At 39.5% G+C, this 26,330-nt stretch overlaps 9 protein-coding genes and 1 pseudogene across 9 annotated transcripts; 8 read left to right on the top strand and 2 right to left on the bottom strand.

Annotated features, from left to right (window-relative positions):
• Positions 1-662, bottom strand: LOC128297146 (peritrophin-44-like). Its single transcript, XM_053032724.1, has 2 exons — positions 659-662; positions 1-599 (listed from the first exon to the last, which is right to left on the bottom strand). The coding sequence occupies exons 1-2, from the start codon at positions 660-662 to the stop codon at positions 1-3; spliced, it is 603 nt and encodes a 200-aa protein (XP_052888684.1).
• Positions 663-956: 294 nt separating this feature from the next.
• LOC128297138 (peritrophin-44-like) lies at positions 957-1,669 on the bottom strand. The gene is made up of 2 exons (XM_053032712.1): positions 1,082-1,669; positions 957-1,007 (listed from the first exon to the last, which is right to left on the bottom strand). The coding sequence occupies exons 1-2, from the start codon at positions 1,667-1,669 to the stop codon at positions 957-959; spliced, it is 639 nt and encodes a 212-aa protein (XP_052888672.1).
• A 1,861-nt stretch (positions 1,670-3,530) lies between these two features.
• LOC128297128 (probable chitinase 10) lies at positions 3,531-4,819 on the top strand. Its single transcript, XM_053032700.1, has 4 exons — positions 3,531-3,537; positions 3,575-3,708; positions 3,772-4,579; positions 4,653-4,819. The coding sequence occupies exons 1-4, from the start codon at positions 3,531-3,533 to the stop codon at positions 4,817-4,819; spliced, it is 1,116 nt and encodes a 371-aa protein (XP_052888660.1).
• Positions 4,820-7,281: 2,462 nt separating this feature from the next.
• On the top strand, positions 7,282-8,728 carry LOC128297117 (chondroitin proteoglycan 2-like). The gene is made up of 2 exons (XM_053032690.1): positions 7,282-7,288; positions 7,389-8,728. The coding sequence occupies exons 1-2, from the start codon at positions 7,282-7,284 to the stop codon at positions 8,726-8,728; spliced, it is 1,347 nt and encodes a 448-aa protein (XP_052888650.1).
• A 206-nt stretch (positions 8,729-8,934) lies between these two features.
• LOC128297108 (peritrophin-1-like) lies at positions 8,935-9,633 on the top strand. The gene has a single exon (XM_053032679.1). It carries the CDS (start codon positions 8,935-8,937, stop codon positions 9,631-9,633), a length of 699 nt encoding a protein of 232 aa, XP_052888639.1.
• Positions 9,634-9,928: 295 nt separating this feature from the next.
• Positions 9,929-11,429, top strand: LOC128297099 (probable chitinase 10; annotated as a pseudogene).
• Positions 11,430-12,824: 1,395 nt separating this feature from the next.
• LOC128299119 (uncharacterized) lies at positions 12,825-13,781 on the top strand. Its single transcript, XM_053034989.1, has one exon. It carries the CDS (start codon positions 12,825-12,827, stop codon positions 13,779-13,781), a length of 957 nt encoding a protein of 318 aa, XP_052890949.1.
• A 270-nt stretch (positions 13,782-14,051) lies between these two features.
• LOC128299122 (peritrophin-1-like) lies at positions 14,052-14,660 on the top strand. Its single transcript, XM_053034992.1, has one exon. It carries the CDS (start codon positions 14,052-14,054, stop codon positions 14,658-14,660), a length of 609 nt encoding a protein of 202 aa, XP_052890952.1.
• A 3,386-nt stretch (positions 14,661-18,046) lies between these two features.
• Positions 18,047-19,015, top strand: LOC128299121 (probable chitinase 10). The gene is made up of 2 exons (XM_053034991.1): positions 18,047-18,627; positions 18,703-19,015. The coding sequence occupies exons 1-2, from the start codon at positions 18,047-18,049 to the stop codon at positions 19,013-19,015; spliced, it is 894 nt and encodes a 297-aa protein (XP_052890951.1).
• A 1,744-nt stretch (positions 19,016-20,759) lies between these two features.
• LOC128299120 (probable chitinase 10) lies at positions 20,760-21,760 on the top strand. Its single transcript, XM_053034990.1, has 2 exons — positions 20,760-21,482; positions 21,548-21,760. The coding sequence occupies exons 1-2, from the start codon at positions 20,760-20,762 to the stop codon at positions 21,758-21,760; spliced, it is 936 nt and encodes a 311-aa protein (XP_052890950.1).
• Positions 21,761-26,330: the final 4,570 nt, after the last annotated feature.

The following is a 26,330-nucleotide window of genomic DNA, read 5'->3' as shown; positions in this document are numbered from 1 at the left end:
TTACTGTGAAGTTCCGGGAGGACAAACATAATCTGTAGATGCTACACACTTCGAGACGGCGCGACTGAATACGGTTGTTCCGGCGCATGTGCGCAACACCGGATTAAGCTTATCGCAAATGATGTATTTCTTGCATGAGTTTAACACCGGATAAAACGTGGTCGGTAAAGCTGTTGCCGGATCAACCGTAAGGCATGGATTCTCCACACAAGTGCTGTCTTTTGCCAGTACGCAGTCTCCGAAAGCAGCATCAAACAGCGTACCGTCAGCACATGTTATGTTATATGCTTTGTCACCCACGCACATTGTGTAGCTGGTGCACACATCCGGGATGGCTATTGCCTTCAGTTTGGTATTTCCAGTACACGGGCCAATGGTACATGCGACGTTTGCTGGAATGTCACACAGAGTCCTGTTGGAATCGAAGTATTTCTGGTCCGGGCATGACAATAGTGTGGCTACACCCTGATAACAAGAATAGTACCGAGTGCAATTCGTTGGATCTGCATGAAAGGAAGTTACAGTGCTATCGCAAACTGGTAGTGTTTGGGCAGCGCATGCACCAAGTAACGACATGAGCAACAAAATACACACTGTACCTTAAGAAACACGCGTTACATTAATAATGATCTAAATGTTACACTTCACACTTACTTACTCATTTTCTACGGATTGCTTTTATTAAACAGCTCAAGAAGTACAGAATGAAATGGGTCCCAGCATAAACGGTTATCCCAGCCGAAACAATTATCACGGTATGAGGGTTTATTCCACAGGAAATCGTTTATATAGCTTCAATTTGTATATGTCACAAATTCAACCAAAAAAGGTAAACACGTTTCGGATGTACGAGGCTAGATAAAACTGTTTTAGTTCACGTCGCAATTGTTTGGCAGCGGTGCTATCTTTATTTGCTTTGTTTCAGCGTACATCGGATAAATCACATGCCCAGACTTCTACCAAATATCCATTTCAGGTTCATTCATCACGGGTGGGATAGTAGTCGGCTGTTTTTAATTGCAAAAATAATTAAATTGGATTAAATGTTACAAATGGATGTTATTGCATATTTAACACTTACACTGCAATTATCTTCTAATGTGCATTTTAATTCAAGTGGATCAAAGAAAAGATTTGGTGCACAGTCCCTTAAAATCGGCTCATCGTCCAAGCAAATGATATACTGTTGACAATTTCCCGGATTCGGGTGAATTGAGGGAGTGTCGGTCGGAACCGTTGGAGGTGGGATGCAGGGATTCACTACACAGTTAGATTCACCCTGCAAATTGCACTCTTGCACCTTTTCGTCGAAAAATAAACCATCACTGCAAGTACCCTCATAAGCCTTTCCGGCAATGCAAATTGTGTATCGATCACACTCGTTGGGTACAGGCAGATATACAACACCTTCCGGAGGGCAATTGTTAGTTACGCAGTCCACATTGCTAGAAATATCGCACCACTCTTCAGTGGCATTGAAATATTTTCCATCAGGGCAGGTTAGTTCGTAGCCTTTGCCGCCGTAACAGGAGAAGTACTTCGTACAATCATTCGGGTGAGGCAGTAACTGGTCAACAACAATCCCTTGTTCCACACAAGGATCCACCGTTGTTTGTGCTGTGGCACATCCTATTATGGCCATAAGACCAAAAAACTCAAGCAGACGCATTTCTTGTAAATGGTTTCAAAGAGTTAGATTCCACATGCTCTCTGCTTTCTTTTCCGAATCTAGTACGAATAAAAAACTTACTTGCTGCGTTTTTCATCCTAATCCCGAGGTTGCTAAATCAAAACAATACCCCAAAGGCTCTTTCGATGATGTTTTATATGTTTCTTATTGTACAGTAGCATTATCTTATCGATTTCACATCAATCTACGATTGATTGTGATTATATCTCGTTGACATTCGAATCTTGGCGACATAACGGCTTAATTATTTATATTTTTTATTGAAACTTGTTATCACAAAACGGTGGATAATCGCTTCAACGATCCATTGTTACAGCAGTGAGGGTCTTGTAATATTTGTTTGTGTACAGCTATAACTAGGAAAGTCAAACTTTTCTCTTTTTGAGAAAAGGGTGATATTGGCTTAATTTTATTGTCTTATTTACGTCTTATGCGTCTTGCGTTTAGTTCACATTTCTAGAATTTCTTTAGATATCTATATTTTTATATATGTTACATTTTGAAGGTACATGCTCACCATACCTCATAATTGCATACCAGATTTTTGATTATATAGCAAATACACTGGCTCCTTCATTATTTTCTTATAGATTAGTATGTTTACAACGAAATAAAAATAAAATATAATGATTCCGAGATGTTGTACGAGATGTAGCACTGATCTAACTTATCAGTACATTTTACAAAACCGTTGTATTCCCTGCATACAATTGCATACCCTGTAAAACCATACGAGTTTGACAACTCTGCACATAACCATCAACTTATCAGTTCCGTGTTCATGACGACATACCGCAGAAATAAAGGTGATCTTTTTCCATGAAGAACTTCCAATCCGTGTTACTAAATCTTTTACGATAGAAAATCGATGATGTCGATTGGACCGATGAAATACGATAGGGCCAATGATGTCGCATAAAAACAAAATCGTATTAATACGAAATGTATGTTGCCATTCATCAAAACATTTCGAATGCGCAGTTTTGCGTTGTGTTTCAAGGGTGGATTCTTTGACCTGTTGAGCATGTAGTACTCCATTCATAATGATTGTAGCAATCAGCAAATCCAAATAAAAACAAAGACCACTTATCGAAAAAACAATGGTTGCGTTACGAGAGCATAAGCCTCCATCAAGAAAAGTTATTAGCAGTACATCTTTTCCTGGGGAATTATTAAGGAAAAAATGTGTTTTTTTTTCATATTGAATCATATTTCACGTATTAACTGAATACAACAATGTTTTTTTTTTGTTTCGTTAGAACGGCCTGACCGTATCGACTTATTTTACCACGTAGCCGGATAGTCAATCCTTGCTACGGGGGATTGGTCCGGATGGGATTTTGGGCCATTCGTGTGAAGACTGGCTCCGCTACCATCATGCCACCGGGCCGCCCCAATACAATACAACAATGTTGTTCAACTTTTATTATAATTAACTCATTGTTATAAGCAATACGTCATGGCCGTTTTTTATGAATAAAATAATCCATGGTTATAAGTAGTTTGTTAAGTAACTCAACTAGAAATTCTTAATTTAAACCCATCATTATCATTTTTTCACTTTTAACTCCGCGAGGCATGAATCACTGCCACATGTGTTCGGGTCTCTGTTTCTCTATCGCAGGAAACTCTACAAAACTCATGATGGTCATTAAGATATGGAAAACATTTGCAACAACAAGTGACCAATACATGAGTTACGTTTCAACGAGTATCTTTCAATCGTCTGAACATATAAATATACCTCGTTTGTAGTGGATGGCAAAAATTGGCCGTTGTGTTTATTAAGTGTACAAATCACACATTCAGTAATTAAATTCTCTCCAGCGCAGACGCAAAAATGCAAGGTAAGTTATGATACGTCCGATTATTGTACATCCAAAGGAAATGTGGTGGTTAACAAATACGATTACAACAATGTTTTCCATATTCATTATTTGTATGTTTTGATAGCCATCGTTTTGGCCCTGATTGGGTTTTTTGTTGGTTCGACATCGGCGAGGTTTATATCGGATAATGTAAGTAATAATTGGTGGAAATGCAGATTGCTAAACCTAATAGCGACATTTTTAATCTTTTAGATTTGCCTAGCAATGCCAAATGGACAAAAGTTACCTGTCACTGATGACTGTGCTTCATACATCGTATGCGAATATAATGTGCAGAAAATACAACATTGTTCCTTCGGCACGCTGTTCGATCCGTACTCAATGGTGTGCAATTGGGCCTCATTTGTTAAATGTGGTCAAACACCTTCACTACCGCCTATTAATATACCATCATCATCCACCTCACTCTTCATTCCGACTGCTCCAACACCTACCCGCACGACGTCCTTTAGACCACCTACTAGTTTTCCCAACATTTCTACCTCACCTGTCATACCTACGGCTCCCACTCCTTCCCGTACGACTTCTTTCGAACCTCCTACAGGATTTCCCAGTGTGCCTACCGCTCCTACTCCTCCACCGACTATGAGCACCACGACCACCAAAAAACCATATCAACCACCCTACATTCCCACGGCTCCCACAGCACCTCCCACAACACGGCCTCCAGCGGTGGTAACTCCCATCACGACTATTCGGCCAACATCTGCACCGCGTCCTGTTAGTACGTCACCACCCTTCTACCCACCGAAAAATCCATACCCATTTTGCACGCCGGAAGAGTTCAGCTTCATCGCTCATCCATCCGCTTGCGAAAGCTACTATATTTGCGCCTACGGTAAGCTCATCCTGCACAGCTGTGGTCATGGTGTATACTGGAATACGGCTACAAATCAATGTGACTTTCCGGAAAATACCGACTGCACTAATCTACCTAATCCAGCCGCTCCAGAAACGTCGACTCCGTCCGCTGAAACAACGACCATATCAAGTACTCCCGGTAAGACTTATCTATAGGAATCGCTTTTAAATAAAGCTTCTTTAACGAGCTACCTTTTTCTACCTTTGGTCAGATTGTTATGGAAGTGAAATTTTTTACCCCAATTACAACGACTGCAGCCAGTACTACATATGTATTGGACTGCAACCAATCCTGATGAGTTGCCCGACCAATTACCTATGGAACAATAATACAGCCCAGTGTGATCTCCCAACGAATGCAGTCTGTGCACAGAAATAATAAGTCTAACGTTTGTTCTATTTGCTTTCGCTATTCGCACCAGATCTTGAAAATACAATTGTTACGAGTGTTTACCGTGCCATGGGTTTGATGTAGTCTATTGCTTATCTTGTTTTGTTTCGATTATTCTTAACGCTTCTTCACGCAATTTGTTAATCCTATATCCTAGGTTTATTTCGCGAGACCAGTCCCATCATTGGTTTTGTGAATAGGCAATGTTTCGTCGTTTATTCCTACAATAACAATTGTATACTCACTGTAACTATAGTTAGGCAATTTGCAAAGCACCAATGCCATTTAAACACGCATACCAAGATAAAGTAGGAACGTAACGATCACTACGGTCGTTAAGTTATAGGCACAACTATATATACATTAAAGGAACCAAATCAAGTAGACCTAGCCACTCTAAGTTAAGTAACGATCTAGCTCGAAGAAGTCCAGAAAGCGGCGTCAGCGTAATCCTTTAATAAAGAAACCTTGCGTCGAACAATCCTTGCACATTACATAATGATCACATTCATACTTCGTATTGTGAACGTTCTTATTTCAATAACGAGCTAAATCAGCATATGTTTATCATTATCTTTAAATCTGCTATGAATTATCTATAAATTTCTCAAAGATTCAAAGATTCTTCTAACAAAAAAATGTTTAAATAATAAATTTGCTGGGGGCGGCCCGGTGGCATGATGGTAGCGGAGCCGGTCTTCACACGAACGGACCGGACCAAAATCCCATCCGGACCAATCCCCCGTAGCAAGGACTGACTATCCTGCTACGTGGTAAAATAAGTCGATACGGCCAGGCCATTCTAACGAAACAAAAAAAATAAATAAATTCGCTGAGCTAAGTCTATTTAAAACAACTTTTTCATAATTATAATAGTTCAGATATGTTCGATTTCTATTACAAACTAAACTAGATGCAACTGGCAAATTGTTCTACTTCTTGGCGTAACGACCTACTAGGATCTGCCGGTCATTTTTGACTTATTAAACTTATTTTACCACATAACCGTATTCAATTCTTGCTAAGCTGCAAACTGAAACAGGTATTTCATACACACAGTATATAGTTTAGCAAAAGTTCGTAATCCAAGAGGTTTCCACAATTTTTAAATTTGACAAATTTGTTTTTTTCGTTAGAACGGCCTGATCGTATCGACTTAATATTGTAGTATTATTAATATTTGTATTATTATTATTATTATTATTATTATTATTATTATTATTATTATTATTATTATTATTATTATTATTATTATTATTATTATTATTATTATTATTATTATTGTTATTGTTATTATTATTATTATTATTATTATTATTATTATTATTATTATTATTATTATTATTATTATTATTATTATTATTATTATTATTGTACCATTTTAACAACTCACTATTGAACTGGTAGTTTTGTTCTGTACAACGTTACACACATGAACTGAATAGATTATGCATTCTTCTTGCTATTTTACTGAGATGACTTACTGAGACTGCTCAGTAACAATTCTGAGATGTTAAAATTCGCGGCTGATAGGTAAACACATAATTACATAAACACATGATATTTTTTAGTTTTTTTTCCATGGCGCATCTGGAGTCTGTCCAGCGTAAATTCACGCAGTTTGCACTACGTTCCTCGAACGTCCAAGTGCACTATGACACGCTGCGCATTACTTGGTCTGGAGTCGCTATTAATTGTCGCTGGGCTGCTTGACTATGGAATTGCCTTGCCGACGCTAAATATGTACGTCCCAGCAAGAAGGCTCCATGCAAGGATGTTACTTGCCGTAGAGGAATGTCATAGTCGTTTCGGGTCCTCTGATCCGTTTTTAATTATATGCCGACAATTTAATGTAGTTTGTGATCGTTGCAAACCTGAAATGTTGCGTTATGCGTTTTAAATTGAATTCGTGCTATACGGTCAACTTCCTGGTAATTTGTTTGCTTTTTGTAATATTGTAAAACTAATTTAAAAAATGCTCAAAGGGGCTCACAAGAGGCTCATTGAATTTAAGGAAAAAATAACAAATTAACTTTTCCCTGTTTCTAGACAGTACTGCTTCAATGGTAAACCAATACTGATCAGTTTAGTTGAATCAATAATCAATGCACTGCTATAATTGTACATCGTTTCGTAACAATAACACTCTGTAACCTGTATCAAATTGGAAAAAACGCCGCTGTTTGAAACAATGCCGATGATAAAGTATGAAGCGGCATTGTACGTTTACAACTTCCTTCCTGAATTATCTTCTCTTTGCCGATTTGACCATATGCAACATCTACAATAAAGCTGGTCAGAATGTCGGAAGTACTATCAATTTACTGTGGCTGATAACAAATAGCTCGATTCAAGCAGCCGCCAGTGTCTGCATTGCTGATCCATCACTTATTTCCTATATAAACGATAAAATATTCTTCACTGTATGAGTTATAGCAGAGTGCTGGAAAATGAAAGGTAAGAAAGTGATGATGTAAACGAGTGAACCTAGTACTATAGTTGAAACAGTGAACCGTAAGTTAAATTAAACCATAATCTTGTCTTGTCTCAAACACAGCTCTGGTGACGACTATCCTTGGAAGCCTGTTACTAGTGGGCTCCATCCAGGCTTACAATGAAATCTGTATCGGTGTGCCTAACCTTACTTACGTGAGGAGCCCTCAAGCATGCTACCTTTACTACGCCTGTATAGATGGTCAGGCATATGGATACACATGTCCCGAAGACCTTTGGTTCTCTATGGAGTTGCAACGTTGCGTGCTTAAGGACGAAGCCGACTGTGACATTGAACCTGCACCGGAACTCCCGGAAGCACCGCCAAGACCACCGTCACCAGAATGCGAAAATGTGCCCGATTTTACCTACCTCCCGAGCACTGTATCTTGTCAATTTTATTACCAATGCATCGATAATTTCGCCTATCGGCTATCGTGTCCGCGCGGATACTGGTTCAGTGTTGAGCTCGGCCGTTGTGGTAATCGGTTTGAGGTTGAATGTGACATAGAAGAACCTACACAAACCCCTACGGCTCCACCCGGTCCTTCAGAGCCTAATCTTTGTTTTGGTCGTCCAAACTTTTCTTATGTACAAAGCCCACAATTTTGCCAATTATTCTACTACTGCCTTAACGGTACACCCTTTCCTATGATCTGCCGCAACGGATTCTTTTTCGATGAAAATACGCAGGACTGCATTCCGGAGGAAGACACAGAGTGCAATAATCCTGGTTTACCGGGCTCAACTCCAGGGCCAACGCCAGGAATTTGCAACAATATAAATGATGGTGAAATGGTTATTAATCCACAGTTCTGCAATCAGTACTATGTCTGTGTGGAAGGCACTGCGTATCCCACACTTTGCCCTGATGGCACGTGGTTCGACGAGGAGCAGCAAACCTGTGGCAATCCTATTGATGTTTTCTGTCCGAATGGTCCACCTACTACACCGACTCCGAACGTGTGCGTCGACATTGAGGATGGTGAGTACGTTCCCAGTCCACAACGTTGCGAAGCGTATTATGTTTGCTCGGGCGGTATCGGATATATTCTATACTGCGCACCCGGACTATGGTTCGATCAAATCACTCGCGAGTGCATCTCACCTTCTGACGCTATTTGCAATGTGCCGACACCTCCGACTCCACCGCAAACACCAACTGTACCACCAACTGTTCCGCCAACCGGACCACCGGAAACGGGTAACCAGCAGTGTAATGGACTCCCCAATGGTACCTACGTGCCCAGCCTAGACGACTGCAGTCGTTTCTACATCTGTTTCAATGAGGGTGCATATCCAAGTAATTGCCTGGGTGGCTTGTTATTCAACCCGGAAACGATGCTTTGCGACTTGCCGGAGAATGTGCTGTGTAACGCACCACTTCCGAAATTTGGCGTCTAATAATCGGCGCTTGTAAACTCCAAAATTCTGCCCTATGAAATTTCCAATAAATGTTGCTCTCAGTTTATAACCCGAACTATAGAAACCTGACCAATTCTTATCTGTGCGCTTCTTTTGGTGGTTTATTGACTTCCGAAGACAAAGCAGGTGTATAAAACAGGTCTCATTGGCAGTGAATCTGGTCAGTGTATTTGAAGTTTACTACGATGTGGTCGTTGTTTCAAGTAGCACTTCAATTATTCTTAGTATCACAGTACTCTACTTTGGCTGAGGATGACCGTTGTCAGGAAGTTCCAAACCTAAGCTATATTCCTAGTCCAAACGCTTGCAACTTATACTACAACTGTATCGATGGAAACGCGTATCCACAAATTTGTCCGCCGGATGAATGGTTTTCAATGCAGCAGCAGCAGTGCGTGCCAAAAGATCAATCGGAATGCGACCTAGCCGAACCTCCCACGCTGCCAGAAGCACCAGCACCAGAACCATCTGCCATATGTGACGATATACCAAACTTTCGTTACGTGGCCAGCATTGAATCTTGCCAGTGGTATTACCAGTGTATTGACCGGATCGCATATCTTCTTTCCTGTCCATTATTTTTCTGGTTTGACGAAACACTGCAGCGCTGTGGAACGCGATATGATGTGTATTGTGATCAGGAGCAAGCAACCTCCACCCCGCTCTCAACGCCTCCAACTGTGGATCCCCTGGAAATATGTTACGGACAACCAGACGCTGCTTTAATTCCTAGTAATACGCTGTGCGATCGATATTACTCCTGCTATCAGGGTGTTGCTTACCCGAACAATTGCCCAAATGGATTGTGGTTTAATCCAGAAACAGGCGAATGTGACGAACCGGAAAACGTGGAATGTGCAGCTAATACAATATCACCTACATAAATGTTAATTCACAACGACAAGCACCATCGGGTACTTCCATCAATTATGTGTCTATAACTAAGTCGTAATCTTGTTGTTATCCGCTTTACTTATGGAAGTGTCTGTCTGTAATGTTTTACTCGCTCCCTCACCGAGCCTCAACAGTTTGTTTGATTGTAAATTATCTTTTACGTCAGCATGTGAACCAGATTAGGCAACAAATCCGAGTTTCAGGAAACAATTAAACCGTCTCGTCTGAGTTGCTTTCGTGTTATCATTGATCAATAAATAAAACTTCGATAACGATTTAACTACCATGACGACATTTTTCGTCTGGCATGTGTACGAGAATGATAACGAGAATCGAATTTAGTATTCGTACGGACAAGATGTGAATTAAATTTCTTCATCCTTCACCGTAAAATAAATATAGCAAAATGGTAACCTTGAAGGGGTTTTCCAATATGACATTCAACCATTCCTGTCCAATTTTCAGATTCATTAGAATACTATATATTCTCTTCTGACTTGAGATAGACGGTACATTTTTTCACTCATTAACTTCTAAGTGTATCTAATCAAAGAACATTGCGGCAGTAGCAAAAGCGGATTAATTTCTTTTGGTTTGCGGCACTTTATATCGTTATGTTTCGCTAGGACCATATATCACTATACCTAATCAGGTGCTGATAATTGTATGACGGCGAAATGATCGCCATGTAGCGTTTCTCACAGGTTTTCTTATATAGGACCGTGTGTTTAAGGTATCTCACATTAATATCAGGGTTTTACAGTGAGTTACAATGAACAAATTTTGGATTACTTTTGCGGTTGCGCTATGCTGTCTAGCGGGCGGCTCATTACAATCATCCTCATCTTCGTCGTCTTCATCGTCAGATGAATCAAACGAAAACGGACGTCCTCCGTGGGTGTCTACTGGCCGTCCACCATGGGTATCTACTGGAAGACCCCCGATCAATCGGAATCGGTGTGATAGCGTACCAGAGGGAAGTATTTTCCCTGCTCCGAACTGTGCCAACTTTATTACCTGTCAGGGAGGAACCGAGCGCGAGGTAGCCTGTGTTCCTGAGGGTACGCTTTTCGACCACGAACGTCTTGTGTGTGATCACCCTGAGTTTGTGACATGCTACAGCCAGGAGAACCGTTGCACAGGCAGGGCAAATGGAACTCTCATTCCGGCGGAATCCTGCTCCAACTTTATCATCTGTATGAATGAGATAGAAAACGAAGAAGTCACCTGTGCTCCTGCCGGCACTCTGTTTGACCATCAGCGTGAAGTATGTGACTATCCGGAAAATGTGTTATGCTGGGAAAGTGACATGTGTGCTGGTCGTCCGGATGGCTCTCTTGCCCCTTCTCGTAACTGCAGCAACTTCTTCATCTGCGAGGACGAATCTATATTTGAGGAAATATCTTGTCAACCACAAGGAACCCATTTCGACTGGGAACGAGAAGTATGTGACCATCCGAGCAACGTCAAATGTTGGGAATCTGGATCGAACGGCAATAGTACGGAACGACCGCCCACATCGTCCGTCGCACCAACTCGTCCCCCACTGGACACTAACGTGCCTAACGACATATGTCGAGGAGTCACGGTAGGAATGATTGCACATCCAACGGATTGCACGCAATACGTTATATGCGTCTTAGGGCAGCCCACTATTCAGCGATGCCCCGACAATTTCATCTTTATCTCGGAACTTTCTACCTGTGGGTTTGGTGATCCGAATACCTGTGTTGCTAGCCCGACTTGGATAGAGGTTTATCAGAGAGTCGTATCGTATGTCCATTAGGATTTAAATAAATGCAGCAAATGTCCTTAAATGCTATCGTTGACCTCAAGATAATGTTTTCATGTCTAATTAATTAGAGATATTTAGAAAATAAATTGCAAACCCTTGTATTTCTGAAATCTGAATAAACGTCGACAAAAGAACTCTTTTATTAAATATCTCCGCATTGAATTTAACGTGTGACACGTATAGCACACTTTGATTAGCTGTGCAATCATTTGATACATACAATATGAATGAATATATGGATGCATTACGGAATTATAAGAATACAATGAAGGCACAGGTCTTAGAAAGCGGTTCGAAAGGTGTATAGTGAAATCCATCTACATTCACGAAGTAACGTGGACCCCATGAGGCTAGATTCCTATGTGATACCTGGGTAAACAAAAATAAGACGATTTCCAACGATTTTTACGAGTGATAATTAAGAAATTCTTCTATTTTAAACCCAGTCTGCATCCATGGTTACTTTGTAAAAACCAAACCAGCATCAAACTCTGGAACCCAAATGTTGGTACCCATTTATAACATAACGTAACTATTTAAAACATCACTAACAGCACAGTCCGGTAGTGTATCGGAACTCACAAGAACGAGACAAAATTCCATCCGGATCGTTTCCACGTAACATGGAATGATTATTCGGCTACGTGCTAAAATAAGTAGATCAGGCTGTTCTAACGAAAAACAACAGAATACGTAAAAAATGTCACTAATATTACAATTGTAGTTAGAAAGAATTGAAAGAATGGAATTAATAACACAATTGTAAAATAAGAATACAATTTTATATTTCTCAGATGTTTAATATTTAATATTTAATCTATATTCATGAATTCGTCCACCGAGAACGGTTTAAAGAAGATTTTGACACATACAGATCTTGACTACGTCTAGATGTAATAGCGATTTAATACCTATTTAATAGCGATGGATCATCGATGGTTCCTAGTAGTAGTCCAGCTATAAATAAAATCTGGGTCCTGTTGCGCTTGGCTTCTAAGGATTCTAGCCCTGTAAGAAGACAACGCTGGTTGAAGGGTTGTGGCAGTGATCCGTCTATCATACCATGATTTCTTATGGCTGAATGTTGAACTTGAGGCTTTACAACTGCATTTTTTCAATAATTACTTTCAAATTGGTAAAATGCGAATCCTAAAGGACCGAACACATCATATCTAATCACGTTTGACCAATACGCAATCACCATATCAGGTATTATCGGACTCCCCAAGCTCTTCTAAACTCGGCTTCACACTTCGATAACTGATGAGGTTTTATGGCCTTCGGCTAAACGCCAAGTTCTTCACATCGCCCTATAAAGCTTCTGCTCAGGCTAGCATTCTGAATCAGTTTGTGTACGACCGCAAAAGAACCATCGTACTATCGGCTATGGCAAAATTACTCATAATCGCTGGCCTGTGCTGCCTCGTAGGTGCAGGAGTTGCTACTTTCCAGCGTCAATCGATTCTGATACAAGGCAACTTTGTGCCTCGCAACTCATCGGCTGACAGAGACCGCTGTCAAGGTCAACCTGATGGAACACTTTTCCCGTCAGTCAACTGTTCGAACTTTGTCAATTGCGAGGGAGGTCGGGAAGTGCAAGTTGAATGCCTGCCAGTAGGTACCATGTACGACTATGAACGAGAAGTTTGCGATCATCCAGAGCTTGTGACTTGCTGGACGGAAGAAAACCGTTGCACAGGGCGTCAAAACGGGACACTTATTCCTGCTACAAATTGCTCCAACTTTATAATCTGCATGAACGAGCTAGAAAATGAAGAGGTTACTTGTGCACCCGCTGGTACACTGTTCGATTATCAGAGAGAGGTATGTGACCATCCTGAGAATGTACAGTGCTACGAAGGTGGTGCTTGTGCTGGTCGTCCTGACGGATCTCTAGCACCTTCTCGCAACTGCAGCAATTTTTTCCGTTGCGAAAATGAAGACATCGCGGAGGAAATCAACTGTCAGCCTCAGGGTACATATTTCGACTGGCAGCGGGAGGTATGTGACCATCCAGAAAATGTCGAATGTGCAGAATCGGGACCATCCGGAAACAGTACAGTGGCTCCACCATTGCCAACAGACGAACCAACTCGCCCTCCACTAGATCCAAGTGTTCCAGTGGATCTGTGCCGTGGCGTTACCGTTGGTATGTTAGCACATCCGACCGACTGTACGCGCTACGTTATCTGTGTGTTGGGCCAACCCAATGTACAGCAGTGTCCGGAAAACTTCATTTTTATTGCGGAATCAGCAACCTGCGGTTTCGGAGATCCAGTGACGTGCGTGCCTAACTCAGTTTGGATTGAAGCATACCGACGTGCCACTTCCTACGTTCGCTAAGTACATACTTCGTGATATCTGTTCTACATTCCCGAATAAAACAATAACAAATGCACTGTGTGCTGTTTGTAAACCTTCAATATGAAGCACTGTAAAAAAAGAAGATATAACTTTTGTTTATTGCATCCTTGTCAGCGCCAGACAAGCGACCAGTATTGTTAGACTTCTTCTGTTGATTTTGTCTGCTCCATTATCTCTTCAACTCCTCTACGAAACGGTATTTAAGCTAACTGAACGATGAATATCATACCATACTTGAATCTCTACAAGATGAACAAGAAACTGTGCATTCTTCTCGTAATTGTCGTTCTCTGCTCGGTCACCTTGGCCGCTAAGAGCAAGGAAAAATCTAAGGAGAAATCCCAAGAAGACTCTGGTTCGCAGGAGAAATCCAAGGAAAACTCATCAAAAGAGGAGCCCAGCACAGAATCACCGGCTACGACGACGGTAGCTACCAGTGACAGATGTGCCGGACAGCCTGATGGTACCATACTGCCATCCCTAACTACATGTGCCAATTTCGTCACCTGCCAAGGCGAATCTGAGGCTGCTGAGGCTACATGCGTGCCAAATGGCACTATCTTCGATTCGTCAAGAGGAGTGTGCGATCACGAAACAAATGTACTTTGCACGATAGAAGGTGAACCGACCGAAACAGCAACAATCACTCCGGATTCGACGACCGCTCCGGAACCAACGCAAACCGAGCTGAAGGGTATGTGCAAAGGAGTTATCATTGATATGATTCCTCATCCTGGTAATTGCAACAAGTACATCATTTGTGTTCTGGGCAAGCCTAGTATCCAATCTTGCGGTAAAAATCTCATCTTTTACTCCGATATTAAGCTCTGTGCTTTTGGTGATGCCAAAAATTGCTAAAGAAAATTTGCAACAATACCAAATTCTGCTCATTAAATAAATCAAGCATTGTAAAAATAAACTTCTGTTGTTTCTTAATTGCACTGACAGCATACCTTATAATTGAGAAAACTATAATTGTATGTATGTAATATTCTTTTGCTTAACGAGATACTAAAACAAGCAAGTTATATTATGGCTAGTCTGTATTAGTAGAATCTATACGCAAAACTTAGTCAATCAGCGAGCCGGATCAGACAACCATTCCATTCCCGATCTTCGATGCATAAATGCAAGCATTATTTTATTTCTCGAACAATTCGTTCCTAAATGTTATTCTCGGCGACTGAAAAACCAACAGTTTGAAATGTTAATCATCCTACAGTCATGGCGCGGTCCGGAGGTGTACACGAAAGGACCGAAATAAAATCTCATCTGGACCAAGCCCCCTTAGCACAGACTGATTATCCAGCTTCGTAGTAAAAATAAATCAATACGACCTTTGCCATTCTAACGAAAATGTAAAAATTATCACAAACATGAAAATTGTCTCATGTACGCAGAATCTTTGATGTAATTGCCATGGGTTTTGAGATAAGTGTTTTTTTTATGTTGATGACGACATTATCTCAATTTATCGCTTCTTACTTACTCGCGCATTCCATCCTTCTCATACAGTTGTTTAACAGGTATATTTATTACCTTAACACACCGTTGACAACTTCTTTTTTTACTAACTTGTCTGGAATGCGGTAAACGTCTTTTCATTTTTACACTGACTGTGTACAAAATTAAACACAGATCGTTTACAGTTTTCCAGAATTCCCTGAATTTCCTGACATTGGCCAGTATTACGTCACAGACTGCAAAATTAACACAAACTGGTCTATACCATATAGTGCATTGTGGGAATTGTCTTTATCCATTACTGCCCAGACAAGTGATGAAGCACACGAGCTTGTGATAACAGCCTCATATCACTGTCCCTGACGTCCTTTTTGCAATCTTTTCTAGACAAAAATACAATCGCTTAAGCTGCCATAAACGTCTGCGAACAATTTGGATTTGGCGCTGCTTTTAATTATTTGATGACATAGTTACACTCCCCAGCAATGTTCCAGACGGACGGGCATCATCAAGTACGTTGTTGCTGTAGTGGCGCTCGGTTCATATGATTTATAGCTTTACGGAAATACATAATCTCTGTCTGGTTTTCAGACATACTTGTGTAGCACCCATTGTTGTTATTCTAGAATTTACCGCATGGACCGTATTGCACGTGTATTCATACACTGTATAGAGTGAACTTCATCTGACGTATCGTGTCGGTCTTGTGAACAGCAAAGCATTTGATAACAAAGTACGATTCCAGCGATAAGCAGCACATAACGGAGGATTTTTTTTTCTTTCATCGACAGCAAATTATTTGTATTAATGTTGCACGTCATATTTTCTCGTTACTTTTAAATTTTGTGATATTTTTGGCTTTATTTTACCCTTGCGTTTCTCACACATTTTCATGACTATGAAAATAGTTGTTTATTGTTGAGATTCAAGTGTCAATTATATTTCCCAATTTGCACAGTTAAAAAATGGCAGTTTTGTTTTGGAGACGGAGAAGGTTCCAGAGGGCCCTTATATTTATAGATGGTAAATTGAAGGCTGTTACAGAACAAAGCACGACAAAGCTCTAATCATCCTAAACACAAACCGAACTAGCAAAGGCCCTTGGAGTAACACAGCAAGCCATTTGCCATCGTATTTGCCAAAAGCTATGGCAATGATTCGCAGGTTGACTAATCGGTTACCGTATGAACGGAAGCCAAGGCATTCTGAACGCCGTTTATTCACTTGTGGACAAGTGCTCCAACGGCAATACTGCGAGGATTTTCGGCATGTGGTTGTGCGAATTATGATTGACGCTTAATCGTGTCTATACTTTTCGTGACCTTGGGTGACGATGGAATGCAATTTGTCCTTTAATGTCCAAAGAGATTCCTTATGCAGATATGCTATGAGAACCCTGGGTCTCATGCCTAGAATTTTTCTCATTTGATCCCCTGTACATGCCTAGCCATCGCACCCAATACAGGCACATTAAACCGTTTTTGGTTTGTATGCGCAAGTTTTAAAACTTCTTTACTAGCTTCGCTTTTAATATACCCTAAGCAGCTTTCCTATCTCGACTCTCTTCCTCAAGCCTTTAAATTTACATTTCCTCTATCAATTTTTCTCTCCTTTTACCCTTCTAAGTTTGCTAAATATTTATTGTTATATTTTAGGTTGATTGCTAGCAAGTTATAACTTTTAATTTAGCATTTAATAGTTCAAACATAGTTTTTATTTAATACATAATAGTATGCTTACTCTATAGGCAGACCACTTATTATTATGAACTTATAGCACTTATAAAATGAAAATGAAACCCAACATGTGACTGTAAACATATTTTAATACCAAATTATTTATTTTAAAGAGCAGTTTTTGCTACGTCAGAACAGGCCGGATGGAATTTTGCATTCGAGCGGTATTGGCACCGCTACCAAAACTGTACGCAACCTGTATGTACACGCTACCACTGATGCTTGGCGCAAATCTTGATATCGAGTCTCACATGAATATAATCTTCCAACCCCAAGTAAAAAGGAAGCAAGATAGTAGTATTTAATACTATTTAATATCGCAACAAACGTTTATGGATGTCACAATAAAAAGTGTGAGATGAAAACTTACCCTTAATTACTATTACGATTTAGCTGTTAGCAATTGTTAAGGAATGATACTTTAAATAAATGTATTATCATCAATTCATATAAAAAAATCTTTTTTTTAGTTTTAAGATAGCATAACCCCTTTGCATTAAACCCTTCAAAATAAAAACAATCAAACGGACGCAAGATGCCCAACGATCTTATAATTCAACAATCATCGCAAAACTGCATCTATTCGATATTGCAGAAAAATGGAAATCTTTTGTTACTCATTATATCGACGAACGAACATTTTTTCTATGGAAATTTATCACACGCGAAAGTTGCGCAAAAAATGCATTTTTAACGGAGACTACAAATGAGACGGACACTTTTACGCTTTTCGTGTGGTATCGTGATCGTGCATGAACGATAACTACATTTCAGATACCATCAGATAAGTGTGTTAACCGAGTTTTCCAATTTATGCTACACACTGTCACTTAGGCTGATATAACTCGTGCTTGTCTTTTACCCGTCATTCCGTGAAGTGCCATTTGTGGAAATAAAAACCATTTCTTTAAAAGTGAAATGTTTCATTGCGTTCCACATAGGTGATCTGGACACTAACCAGTTCAACCACTGAAAGATAGTGTCTGTAATAATACGATTTTTAATTTTAACATCGAACAATTGTGTTGATTACACGCGCCAATCATGAACTATCTAACCGCGACCTTGTTCGTCGGTATCGTGAGCGTTACGCTGGCATTCGATGAAGAATGCGTCGGTAAACGTAACGGAGCAACCTTTGCAGACGAGTTTAGCTGCAGTCGGTACCGTATTTGTCTCAGTGGATATTTGTCGCATGGCGAATGCGCCTCTGGACTCTTTTGGGACAACTTTCGACGACTGTGCCTACCACCAACGCTAGTATTTTGCACAGCAAAGCTTCCCACAACCATTCAGACAACACCCTACGAGCCGCCGACAAGTGATGGAATAATTCTGGATGAAAACCATCACGGACTGCCCGATGACTTTCAAAGTGAAGAGTATAATTGCCCAACGCAGGGTGTACTAAGCATACCACACCGACGAAGCTGCTCACAGTACGTTCTGTGCTTCGACGGCACTGCCGTTCTGCAGCGATGTGCTCCAGGACTACACTTCAATGCGGCTCAAAGCCAGTGCACACTACCCAACATGGCGAACTGCGATTTACAGGAACATGTATGCCCTGAGAAGGACGATCCACTGAAGCTTGTGTTTGTTGCCGATCGCTTCGACTGTTCAAAGTGAGTGCCAGCAATAGAGTGGTGTTGCAATTGAATATTACTTAACTGCGTGTCCATTTCCTTCATCCCAAACAGGTATTACTATTGCTACAATGGAAATTTTCATGCACACAGTTGTGCTCCGGGACTCCACTGGGATCCAGTTAACAACTGGTGCACAACAATCGCTGAATCTAAGTGTCAAAACTTTACTCCCTACAAGGAAGTGAACGAACCGACACTTGTCCCCAAGAAAGTTAGTTGCATGGACGATCAAGCTCGTTGGGTAAAACATCCAAAGAGTGAACGCCACTACTATCTCTGCTATAAGGGGAAATCCATGCTGAAGCGTTGTGACGATGGGCTCATCTGGGATGAAGCAACACACTCGTGCAACTACCAAAATTGACCGAATAAATGTTACAAGGCTTTTTGATTACGCTTTGCTAAATATCAAATAAACCATCGATACTACCATAACGGGAATGCAAATGCAAATGTGTAGTTGACTAAATTTTCTCTTCTAATTGTGTTTCAGTTTTTTGTTAACTTTACACAAATAAACTGATTAATTGATATAAAAACAAAAGAATATGTGTTTCAAATTCATATACTTGAAAATGCACCTTGTCTTTTTATATACTTTTCAAACAGATATCGGTTGGCCTAAATACCCAAATGCTGTGATTTGAATTATCCAGACACGAAAAAGCAGTCCTGAATGCGGAAATGAAATTATAAAATTTGTACGTTTAGAAATTTCCATTTTTTACTCATAAAGAACCGCCGGACATTTTAACCTTAAATTTCCTGGTAAGTTAGGGGTGATTTAAGGGTAATTTAACAAAATTTTTCTCACTGGGCATCCCTAATTTACCGCGTAATTAAACGATAAATTAAGGGAAATTTTTTCCCTAAGCATTGTTAAACGTTAAAACAGAAAAGCATGAACAACACTGTTTTATTTGATGCATTCTGGGACGCTATCAAACTGCCTCCACAACACACGAACGAATGATATTACCTGACGAAGCAAACTGCTCGAATGGGTAAATTAAAAGCGCGCTGTCTGACTGGGGCAGTCTGACTGGGTTGCTCAGTGAAAGGTTTTATCGTTTAATTAAGTGGCTAACATGCCTCAAATACTCAATGGGAACATGTCAAAATTGCTCGAGAGAGTAAACTAAGGACTGCAAAATTTTCCTTTAATTTACTTTTAAATTACACGGTAAACTGAAAGTGCTTTAAGGGTAATTGAACAAACTTTCGCTGGCTGGGAAGTGCCACAAAAAGCTTTACTGAAGGTGCGTTGACAAGATATCATGCTTTTAGAACTAAGTAAGAAAGTTTCCTAAAGTTTTTTTTCTAATACAACATATAATTTTTTATCTCCTGGTTTAAATCATCTCGACGATCATATGCATATTATAAGATCACATCACTCTACAATGATAAGCCAAAAAATAAGACTTTAAAAGTTAATTAACAAATTTGTAATTGCATTTGTGGTACAATTTACTGTTACACGGATGTAATACAGAGAATTTTAAAATCATATTTGTCAATATAGTTTAGAAGTAATAATACTAATACATATCAAATACTTGATCACAAAACATGGTTTCTGGAAAACTCTAAATTTGTTTTTTATGTAAAAAAACGTCCTTATATATCCAACCTACGAAATTACTTGTTGCGTTGCTAACATGTAAAGAACCCTTAACCCTCAGCAATTTCATTCGCATATTTAGCGCCATCTTTCGGTAAAATCGTGCTTAAATACAATGCTGTCTTAAACCGGCTCATTCTTACGTATTACTTTACTTTTTATTGATAAGCGGATAGCTACACCATATTCTTGCAGAACATTAATTTGTAAATCTTTCGTACTTTTTTACATTCATTATTATATGCTTTATGGCCATTTATAAATCTAATGATAAAACGTTTCCATTATTCATTCGACACATTCACTCTTGTTCCCGCTATCTTTTCAACATCACTAGTGAAAGTAGTACAATGATAACAAAAGTTACTGAACTATGATATCATGCCCTATTTTTGTTATCGCTTTCGAAGGCCTTTCAATATATTTAAGGCTTTTCAGATCATAAAGTTTGTTAGTTTGTGCTAGGCCTGTTAACCGAAACATCATGGAGTGTAAATGGTTTAAGCCCCTATTATTGGTTACTACAGCTGCTACACTAGTTTATTCTCAACAACCCGCACCAAACGGGCTGTGTGATGGTGTTACAAGTAATTCCTTTGTGGCCGATCCTGAGGATTGTTCCAAATTTTATCAGTGTAATGGAGACACATTCATTCACGGCGCATGCCCAAATGGAATGTTTTATCATTCCAAGGATGTATGTAGCATAGATTCATCGGACTGCGAAAGTATAACTCCATCTGTTTCAACAACAACATCAACGGAAACTCCGTTAACAACACAAGCTGTATTTTCCACCGAATCATCGCCCATGGATAACACAACTGACCCTGAAGAATTTTGCCAGACTAAGGATCCAAATTTACCGAGCTTTGTGAAAAGTCCTACCGACTGTTCAGAGTATTACATCTGTGTCGATCATAAACCAATCCTCCAAAAGTGTGCTGCTGGGAGATATTGGAACCCTGTACTACTTTACTGTGACGATCCGGAAGTAGTTCCATGTGAACATGATCGTATACTCGATCCCGAGGAGGTGTGCCAGCATAGCCAACTTAATGATATTTCTTTCACTGGCAGTCCCACGAGTTGCGGAGCGTACTACATATGCCTCAAACAGAAACCTTTCCTTATGCAGTGTGCTCCTGGCAGTTATTGGAACAGTGAAACAAATCATTGTGATGTTGCAAATATTGTTAAATGCAAGGTAAATGTGTGAATTGCATGATCTACGGCATAATATGACGAAATATATTTATTTACTTCTAACAGGTAAAAACTCCCACACTTAACGACCTCGATTCACTCTGTATCAAAAGCAACGACACATTTATAAGTCATCCTGCATACTGCGATTTGTACTTGTTTTGCCGGAATGGTAAAGCGTCTACTCAACGGTGTCCTTTCCTTACCGATTGGGACACGATCAGTGCACGCTGCGTTTCACGAAACCTGATCAAATGTACCAAAAATCGTCTACATTAGTACTAACAACTGTCACTGTAACTAATGGAATTGATCTTCTAGTTATCATTACTAAAAGTGTTGTTAAATAATAAAACAATATTATCTATCATACATATGGCTTTTGTTAAAGAGTGCTTTCACTAAACCGTGACTAAAATTAAATTCGAAAGAGCCTTCGTATTCGTATTAGTATGTTATTGCAGTAGTATGTTATCGTTCTAGAGACTTTGTATCGAAATAAATGAAAAACTCGGAACATAAGAAAAATGTAAGATTAAGGAAAGAGAGATAGACGGGACCACAAACAAACCAAACAGAAATGATAAAATGAAGTGGTTAATCGTGGAACTAATGGTTATTTTTGCGGCCCGCTACATTCAATAGCGTAGGAGAAGATGTGAGGTCCGTAAACTCTCGTTCAAACGATATATTTTTTTCTTAACGGAACATCCTATATTACGTAATGCTGATTTTTAGATTTAGATGCTGATAGATTTTTATATTCCTTGTTTTGTATCTACTTTTTGATAATTAAAAGTCAAGATTCTCGGTTTTGATGTCCACTCAGATGCTGACTGCTAGGTTCAGGTGGGTTGTAGTATATACAGTTTAAATTTATTGTCAAAAGTCGACTCATATACAAATATTGCGCTTGAAGTACTCTCATTGGTTTGATTGATGAGATTGCATGATTAGTGACAGACGTAGATTCTAAAACTAAAACTGCTTTAACAAGGATTCAAGTTATTCAATTATTTTATTCTTTTTATAACATTTAAATTTGTGTTTTATCATTTTCAATGATGTTTCATGATCAAGAAGTTTCATCGGTAGAACTGTATAACCAACGAAACGATGAAGAACTCTTATACATAGTGGACATTGGCATGTGAAAGTAGCCAATTCCGATCTGCAGACAATCATTCAAATAAAAGGCTGTTGGGGGGAGGTTCAAAGGGAAATGTCCTTTCGTTTCGGATCTGTGGTGATTGGGGACATTTATACGCAGTGTTTTCCGGGTTGGAAGGGATTGCTTATAAAGAAAATAGCATGTTTTTTTTTAAACAAGGGGAGGGGATCGACTAAATGTTACATAATTTATAGATGGTAAAAAAAGTAAATTTTAGCGTAATTTTTGTGTTACATAATCATGGAGTGAGCCCTAATGTTGCTATGGTTCCAAGATGACAAACGAATTATTCATCTCAACCACTATCAAGTGAAAACTGGGGGAGGAGTATTAATGCGTTGTGATAAAAAAAACTAGATTTTTCTATATCGATACAGATATATAGATATTGTTATGAAACAAAAACAAGTTATTTACTATCATGTCGAAAGCTACCAGATTATCTGATTTTAAACACCACTTGTTAAACGTTCGGTGCTTTTGTTAAGTCGTCATAAATCTAGTTGCAAACGGAAGTGTGCTTCCTGTTTGTTGATAACGTATCGCCCTCCACACATTCCTAAAATTTAGATCTGATAAACAAAGCTCCATACGAAACGTACGAACGGTCTCTAAAAATGGCGCAAAATAATGAAACACGAACTCTTGTACTCAAGTCCTATTTCCTTTTATCTATTTTTACTCGGTCAGTGATCTCACCCATTGGAGACCCGATAATAAATCATCAAAGGTTTTTTCGTATTTCCAATCTTATTTCTCAATGGTGCACCTCTGGTGGATACCCTTAGAATGGAGCGTAGAGAAAGCCCTACCAAATCAATGCAGTACTATAAGTTTTGCTGCTGACAAACGAACAGTCAAGGACACAATTGTAAAGTGCTGATTGACAGTATGATCACATAGATACACGGCAGCTCAATCAAACCCTACTTCAAAACGACCCATGTTAAATAATTTCAGTATGTGGTTAACCCTTTCAACGCCATGTCAAAATCGTGCAAGGCGATATTTGTAGAGTATCACCCAAATTTCACAGAGCCCTGAAAAAAAACCCTGAACTTGTTAAATGTCAAAGCACAGCAGTTCGATCCGATGGAAATTTGTCAGGGAAAACCAGACAATTCCACTACTAGAATTCGTTGTCTTGTATTCACTTTTATTGTGTCATAATATTTTACCAGCAGGAACTGGGCAATGCCGAGAGATGTTTTACATAAAACTGGGGAACGAATTTGTGATATCCTTGAAAATGTGGATTGTGGAAAAGTTCCATTACGTCTAACTTCAAACAATTCAATATACGACAACAACGGCGAACGAATAAACTACCATGTGATCGACATCAACTGAATCCAGTCCAACAATCGACGACCCTGTTTTACCCTTTTATCTGACTATAGCATACGGTTGTTCTTTTTAAATTATGTGTTATCACACGTGGATTGTTCCAGCGAGATGCAATGCAGTAAAATGCATGTCATGTGTGCTGTGTTTTGTAATGCCGTGTGTGATGTAATGCTAAACAAATTGATAGCCTTACAAACAAATTATTACAAGTTACAAACTATGTATAAATATTAAAAAAATGTTGAGGACACTATCCACATAGACATAGATCCTTTAAACATGTCCTGAAACGAGAACTGCAAGATAAGCTCATCCCACCAATTGTGAAAAATTTAATTTTAATCTGACCGGCTACTGCAAGTTTGTTAAAAGTTTAAACATATTATTGCCATCGATTAGGAATGTGTACTCGGCAAATGCTGATGATAATAAAATTATTGATGAGACTGTCCTTCAACTTTAGATTTATTTATCGAAACATTCTTGTGATACAAATGAAAAAGAAAGATCACAGTAAACTTATCTCAAAGTTCTCCTTACCCCCAGGTCTGCAGTCGTTAAACTTCAAACAAATGCGCAATAACCATGATTCATAGAACTGCACCTTCTTCGGCCCAATTTCGACTCAAACACACTGCACTGGATGCAGTGGCATATAATTTCTTGGGCCTGCCGAAAACAGTTTTCTATGTAATTTTTAAGTCTTTATTTAAAGGACTACTGATCAACTCGCTCTCAGCGCTACTAGCACTTTGCGGTCTTGGTCCTCTGCAGGAGTCTTCTAAACCGCTTGCGGTTGAACACCAATCAGCCGTCAGCCAATCCATTATCCCGGCCTTTCTGGCGAACGCATAAACGCCATCACTCTATCTCTCTCTCCGAACCCTTTACGCCTGTCCATGAGTGCCAATGTAGACGACCTAAAAGGGTTGTTCATTTCTCGTGACAGGTTTTTTTGAGCAGCTTAGTTTGTTGAGATTGTATATACCACCGAGTATAAAAAATACTGTTAAACATAGTGGAATTCCCAGTTTATCAAGAACTACGCGGTGTTTGTTGTAATCAGTTTTCATTTGCTTCTAAAAATATCATTATTTTAAATTTTCTTCTTTTCAACAATTTATTTACACTTTTAATATCGTACTGAATACGATCTTCGTGTACTAGTTTCTTATTGTCGCATCGCGCGATCAGCTACCCTTAGCACTGCATGAACTAGACTGTCAAGGGGTTTAATCTATGTATCTAGTTATCTTAGCTTTTACTCGCTGCCTGGAAAACAGAACGAATCCTCCCGCGGTACGCAATGGCCAACAACAAAATTGAACGTTTCCAAAAACGGACATGTCTGTGGATATTGAATACCATACAAGCAGTAGAAAAATCGCCGGCAGTCGGTTCCGTGTAGCAGAAACGCCATTATATCTGGTGGACATTCTGATCCAGGAAAAAGTATTGGCAATGCACCTTCCACTTCTGGCATGAATGTATTGGAAGGAGGTGATGTCGTTGGAGCTAACGTTGGAGCTTCAGTAGGTGGTGCTTCTGTGTTGATCGTTGTCCCTTCATCCTATGAATGAGCAATTCATCTTATATTACCGTAGCTTAAAAAAAGCAGACAATCGAATGATTTCAGAAAGTTACCTCACATTGTACATTCTCTGCTGCATCACATCTTGAAATGGCATCATTCCACAGCAATCCAGCAGGGCATTCAATGATTTCTATAACGCCATTGCGACAAGAATAAAAGCTATAGCACTCTGGACCGGCAGCGAAGAAGTCATCATCTGCTAAACAAAGTGGTTCGTTTCTTTGTTGAATTGCTGCACACGATGCAACATTTACCACTGCGAGAATAGTTATCAAAAGCAAATATTCTGCAAATGGCATGTAAGCATTAGACTTTGTTAGGTTGTCTATAAACAATCGAACTTACCCTTCATGGCGTTCCTCTTTTATGCTGAAAGGTGAAACAAATAACGTTCTGCCAAGCGTTTCAAAGAACAAATATGTTATATTTGCAATTTCTTGCACACTTTATATGAAACCTGCTGAACCTGGGTGACATGGTGATACATTGCTGCGATATCATGAGCGATATTTTTTACAACTGCTAACTACTCCTAACAATGACTCGCACCTGTAGATATCTTTCATAGCAGTAAATGTGCGCCGTCTTTACGCGTAGAGACTTTCCCGTTATCGGTATCACTAAAAATCAAAACATCTCCATTCATTACTGCAGTAGTATTTCTTGTTGATTTTAGCGTTTACGCTACATTACTTAGCATTACGCTTAACTTTACACTGAGGTTGATAAATTTGATG

Source organism: Anopheles moucheti, chromosome 2 (genome assembly GCF_943734755.1).
Source record: "Anopheles moucheti chromosome 2, idAnoMoucSN_F20_07, whole genome shotgun sequence".
Lineage (NCBI taxonomy): Eukaryota > Metazoa > Arthropoda > Insecta > Diptera > Culicidae > Anopheles > Anopheles moucheti.
This window is presented reverse-complemented; position numbering and strand designations above follow the sequence as displayed.